General features: G+C 38.5%; 1 protein-coding gene across 3 annotated transcripts in view; it reads right to left on the bottom strand.

Moving 5' to 3' along the window:
- The window catches only part of DMXL1 (Dmx like 1), a 216,224-nt gene that overhangs the window by 40,039 nt on the left and 169,968 nt on the right, over positions 1 to 6,217 (bottom strand). For all 3 annotated transcript variants that reach the window (XM_014593197.1, XM_027765897.1, XM_006162337.2), the window contains one exon: positions 4,818 to 4,878. In XM_014593197.1, coding sequence (XP_014448683.1) covers positions 4,818 to 4,878 — 61 coding nt within the window. The remainder of the gene's footprint in view (positions 1 to 4,817; positions 4,879 to 6,217) is intronic.

The raw sequence follows: 6,217 nt of genomic DNA, 5'->3' as shown, positions 1-6,217 counted from the left end.
CTATTAAGACAGAGATGTTAAAGTAAGTAAGCTTATTTGCTATGTTAAGTTACATGGGAAGTGCTGTCAAATAGAAGAGATGTTCAACCATCTGGGATTATATTTGTGTGGATATGTTGTTCATTATGTTAAAGTGCTGCATGCCACAGAAACAACAATTCCCTTGGTAAATGCGTCATTGTTATAACAAATTCTCATCAAATCTTTAACAATGGCCATCTTCTTTGGTCACTGATAGCTGTTTTACAGATGCTTTCCTGAAAGCTTTGCAAGCAAATAATCCAAAAGGTGTTCTGTCTTCAAGAAAATGCATGAAAAATACTGAAAAGTACAGGTTTCTGATTACTTTAATGAAGACCATTCCACTGAAGTGAGCAAGAATTTCCAGAGCTCTAATAGAAACACCTTAGAGAGTCATGAAACTACTAACCAAGATCAAGCTAAACAAGAACTGATCACATGGGACTAAATGATCTGACAAAGAATTATGTGTTTTTTAAATGATTTTTTCATTTAAAACATTGGTAGTTTGGGACCAGCAGATGCCGTAATGATTATGTCACTGGACTCCCACGCAGTCAACCATGGTTTGCGTCCCAGACCTGGTAGCTTATGCTGGACGTGTGTATGTGTGTGTGTGTGTGTGTGTATACATGCACATGCGTGCCCAAAATCCAGAGAGGAGGGTGGAGGAGAGAGGCCTGTAGCATGGCCTTCCCTCCCTGGAGGGGTGATTTCTCACTTTCTGTCTGTCAAGTGTACACACCCTAGAGCAAAAATCTCTCTTAAAAAAATTGCTAGTTCTTTCATTTTTTTTTTTATAAATTTAAGAAAACTCTTCTCTTGCACTTAACTATTTATAGGTTATTACATTTAGGTAGAGCAGTTATCTCCAAACTCCCCAGCACCAGAAATCTACCTTATGGAAGATAATCCCTCCAAAGATGAGAGATGGAAGAGGGGCTGGTCCTGGGGTGACCCAAGTGCCCCATGTCCACAGTGCCCCCCACTTCCGTCACTACCACACTACAATGAACAGGGAGACAATCACGTAACTGTGGAGAGCGGCGCATTCGAGAACAAGGTGTGACTTCTGATGCACACAGAAATGTGTTTTTGAGGCACATTTTATTAACAACGAGTATGAGAGTATCTTTAAATAAAATGTTTGTTGTTGGTGGTGATTTTTTTGTTGTTGTCGATATTTGATATTACAGGACAGTATGAGGTTAAAGGAAGTTACATGTGTTTATCAGATTCTGCCCCAAAAAGATGAGAACAATTACCTGGTGCCGGTCATTTCTGCATTAAGCAACTGGCTCTGCACTCCACTTCCTCTCCCCCCATTATCTGCCCTGTAAAAGAATAAACCCAAGGCCGGTTCCTGGCAACCTGTCCATCAGAGAAGTTGGGCCCACTCAGTCTGCACTTTTCTATACTTAGGTGTCTTTGCGTGTTTGTTACTGCGTTTATTTCTAATCCACAGTCTTCCCCACTCAAGAAAAACGGGTTCATTTGAGCAAGTCCCGGCAAAGTGGCACCTAATGTGGGGTAGGAAAAATTAAGATGGTTATAGGTAAGTCTTTGTTTACTGTGACAGGCACTTTGTATAGCCAATGTTACTAATTTAAGAGCTGTTTTACTTCTGAGGGTGAGCTGTTGAGGAGAAGTGAAATGAGGATCTCCTTTTAAAATGTCAAAAAGTGGTTGTAATTGACTAGTGGTAAGCTTTAAACTGGGCTGTAGCCAATTTATATTTTTTAATAATTTTTGAAAATCGGGACAGCAGTTAGCATAATGGCTATGTTGCTGGACTCCCATGTAGTCGACCGTGGTTCGCGTCCCAGACCGGGTGGCTTAAAACTCACGCTGGGCACGTGTGCGTGCGTGCCCTATAGCGAAAACTTCTCAAAAAAAAAAAAAAAAAGAATAAAATAATAATAATAATAATTTTTGAAAATCAGTTAATGTTTTTAGGGTGCCCAACTGAAGTGAAACTTTTTGAGGGCAGATTTGTTAGAAATAATGTGTCTTAAGTAAGTAAAAGGAGTCACTTGTACTTTTTTTAGGGGCTACCACCAATCCCCACTGTTTTAGCCTTAACTCAGTGTCTGCAAATATTTTAATAACTCTTTTGGGTCCATAGATGCTAAAAGAATGTCATTTATGTAATGACTAACCACCTTAATTTTCCTACCCCACATTAGGTGCCACTTTGCTGGGACACATTTGGCTGAACACGGTTTTTTGAATGGGGAAGGCTGTGGATTTAAAGGGCAGAAAATGGGAGGAGAGGAAATGGAATGAATGTAAAGCCAGTTGCTTTAGGATGTAAATTGTTTGAAGATGTGAAAACTAACGCCATACAATTTTTCTAATCTTTTTAAAACAAATCTAATAAACACATATAACTTCCTTTAACCTCATACTGTCCTGTAGTATCAAATATCAAATATTGGCAACAACAAAAAATAAATAACAAATAACATTTTATAGAAGAATACTCTTAAAGTCATTATTAATAAAACTCAAAAGCACACTTCTACAAGCGTCTACAAGTCACACCACGCTTTCTCAAGATAGCCGCTCTCCACACGAAACAACAGGTCTGCGCCCCCACGGGATCCCGTACCCTGCTGATCTGACAAGAGGCAGAGCTCAGGCAGCCATGGGGACGGTGGGGGGCTGCAGACACAGGCAAGCCCCTCCCCACTCACTGGCAGCCCACCCCTCAACCATGTGGCCCCACAGGCAGCAGTCCATGGCCCAGAGGGAGTAAAGTATACCTCTGTGAACAGAGAATAAATAATTACTTTTTCTCCTATCTGATCTCTCCAGAATTTAGAAGGTATTTGTGAGTATTCTGATTTTCATGGCAGCATAGTTATGTGCCTAAGTTTAACAAGAATCAGTTGTCCTTCCAAAAGGACCTAACTGGAAATACTGGTTACATTCGAGGCTTTCATACAGTATTACTTTTCAGAATGTGCACAGAATCAGGTGTGACGAGACAATGTTAGGAAACGAAGGCTGACTTCATGGAGACAAGGCACATCACCTTCAAAACCAAACCCAACCAGATACACTGGCCAGGGACCACAATGTGTACAATTCCTTACAGGTGAGTAAGGTTATCAATTCTTGGCAGGAACACCAGGATATTCTGGAGATGTCGAGAAGAGAGGAATTCATTCAGATCTACAGAATCGCAGACTCTGATTGTCATATGATGGCGAGCCTTGGGCTTATTAGCTTCCCAGGCTTGAGAAGAAGCTTGTGATTCTACTTTCAGATTCCTTACTAAAGTTGTCCTAGCAAAGTAGACTTTTAAAAAAACCTGTATGATTAGGCCAGCCAGTGGCATGTTGGTTAAGGTGGCTGGATTCCACATGGCTAACTGTGTGGTTCAAGTCCCAGATCTGGTGGATGTGGGTGCATGCTCAAAATCCCAAAAGAATTATGGTGGAAAGGAGACTGCGGCATGCCACCCAGCCACGTGGGTGATTTCTCTCTCCCTCTCTTTTTCTATCTCTCTGTCTCTCTTTGGCAAGCCCACACATGCACCCTATAGCAAACTAAAGAAAAATTGTATTTATAACCAATGTAGAATGCTCATAATCCACCACGAATATTGATTCCAACGTATCAGTTAATCAGTATCTCCAATACATTCCCTATTAATTTTCTTTTTTAAAATAAGGAAGAGACAGTTTGGGGGTTCCTAGAAGATTAACTGGAAACAAATATATCCTGCTTTAGGATGTAAGAACTTATTAATAACCATTTCTTATATTTACTATTAATGTGCTGATAAAAGACAAACTGACGGCTAGCCCTTTAGTCTAGCGGTTAAGGGAACCTGACACTATACAGGCTGTGGTTTGAATTCCAGCCCTGGGGACTTGAAAAACACAGCAGGTAGACAAGCACGTGGCACGGTGGTTAAAGCACTAGACTCCCACATAGTCAGCTACGTTTGAGTCCTGGACCTGACAGCTTGAAAATCATGCTGGGCATGAGTATGTGCACCCAGAATCCCCACAGGAGAATGGAGGACAAGGGGTAGTAGCGTGGCCATTTCCCTTGGGGGACGATTTCTCACTTTCCCTCGCTCTGTCTGTCTCCGTCTCTCTCTAGCAACAACCTATGGCAAAACTTAAAAATAAATAAATAAATAAATAAATAAATAAAATACAATTAAAACAAATTAAATTAAAAAAATTTAAACAAACAAACAAACAAACAAAAAGTAGAAAAATAAAAACACACCAGTGTGTGTTCAGGCCCCACATCTCGACAGGACAGGGAAAGGAGAAGGGACTGCAGCAAAACCACAGCCTGCTGGTGGTGCCTTCTCTGCCTCTCTATGACAAATGCAAGCACCTCTGGCAATTAAAAAGAAAGTTCTGACAAAATTAATAAAATACAAACTGATGATAATGAGGCAACAAAAGAGCAACATATGGTTCCAGTCTATGAAACAAAATATAGAATAATTCTATTATTAAAATAGTCATTAACTATAACTTAGCATCATCAAGGGAATTCAGAAATGTGCTTAGAAATACCAACAGTCAAGGCCAAAATGTACTACGCGTTAGGTCAGTTTTCTCTATCAATTCAGGGAAATCTCTGTTTCTACTCTTATCCAATTTTTAAGTGAAAGTTTTATTTATTAGTAAACACACTCTAAGAAAACAGAATAAATGCTGTTTTTCAGTTGAAACAGAAAGCTTCCCATAAATTTCTTCTAACAAAAATTACCAAAAACATATAAAAATAAAGAATAATAATTGTTAATTATTACATCAACTTACAATAAGGAAGGGTTGGATGAGAAGTCATTCTTCTGACATTGTTAATAGCTTTCTTAATCATCTGGTAAAAAGGAAGAAATATTTTACAGTTATAATAAGAAGTAGAATGAAAAATTTAAATTGTGATAGTAAATTCAAATAACATTTATTTGTTTATTTATTTATTTTTATGTGATTTCATAAGTGCCATTAAGGGTGCCAAAACTTATAAATATGCTAACAGAAATTTACTAGTGCAGCTCTCATATTTAAGGGTGTATACATTTTATACATTACTGACTAGGATCTATGACCAAACTCCCCTCAAGAATTGTTTTTAATCTCCTTTTTTGCCAGTTCTTTTCTGATTCCATTAAATTAATTGGAATAATCCTGAATAGTATAACATTATAAAGACAGAAGCACATGAAAATAAATGTGGTTAACAGAAAGTTAAATTAATTTTTTTTTTTTTTGAGAGAGATCTTTGCTATAGGTCACATGCACTTGCCAGAAAGACAGAGACAGTGAGAAATCACCTCCCGGGGGGGGATGTCCATGCTACAATCCCCTCCTCCCTCTTCCATTTCCCTCTTGGGATTTGGGGCACACACACATGCGATCCTAACGTGAGTTTTAAGTTGCCCAGGGTCTGGGACTCAAACCATAGTCAACTACGTGGGAGTCCAGCAACATAACCATTATGTCATCTGCTGGTCCACAGAAAGTTGAAATTTTAAAGCTAAAATCTATTTACTATTTTTTCCACAACTGACTGTGTATGACCAAAACAGGTATATACACATTTTTATTGCTTTTCAGTTGTTAATATTTTCACACAATGATTTGTTTTTAACTCTCTATCTCTGCGTATCTCTACAACACACAGTAGGGATTTTCAAAGCATGCAGGTAGTACAAGACAACAAAATCAAAGATATTGCCACGTACAGCATTTTCCACAGAAAACTTTACTTCTTTTTGTTTGTTAAACATTTCTTCCCTTTGCCCCTCCCTGTATAACCTCTGGTATTTACATTTATACTCTCTACCATCCTATCTTCTGATCTTTCCATTTCTGCCAGACAGAGAAGACATTCTGTATATGTTGAGCAGGGATATATAGTGTGTGTCTTTCCAAGTCTGGCTTACTTCGCTTAGCAGCTTTGAATGATTTATCTAGCTTGTCAAGAATAAAATAAATACATGAATGTAAAAATAAAATTCTTATTCACAGAATATTTCTTACTTATATAGCACCATAGTGAAATTATGTTAACCTAAGGCTTTAGCATTAGTTTCAGACAGATTTTGGCACTATTGTCGTCCTTTGGGATATTTTTTTTGGAGATGTTTTTGCTATAGGGCGCGTGCGCTCGCCAGAGACAGAGAGACAGAGAGACAGAAAGTGAGAAATCACCC

This window comes from Tupaia chinensis, unplaced genomic scaffold (assembly GCF_000334495.1).
Source record: "Tupaia chinensis unplaced genomic scaffold, TupChi_1.0 Scaffold139897_1, whole genome shotgun sequence".
NCBI classification, from domain to species: domain Eukaryota; kingdom Metazoa; phylum Chordata; class Mammalia; order Scandentia; family Tupaiidae; genus Tupaia; species Tupaia belangeri.
The sequence above is the reverse complement of the archived record's forward strand: the minus strand, read 5'-3'. Positions and strand labels throughout refer to the sequence as shown.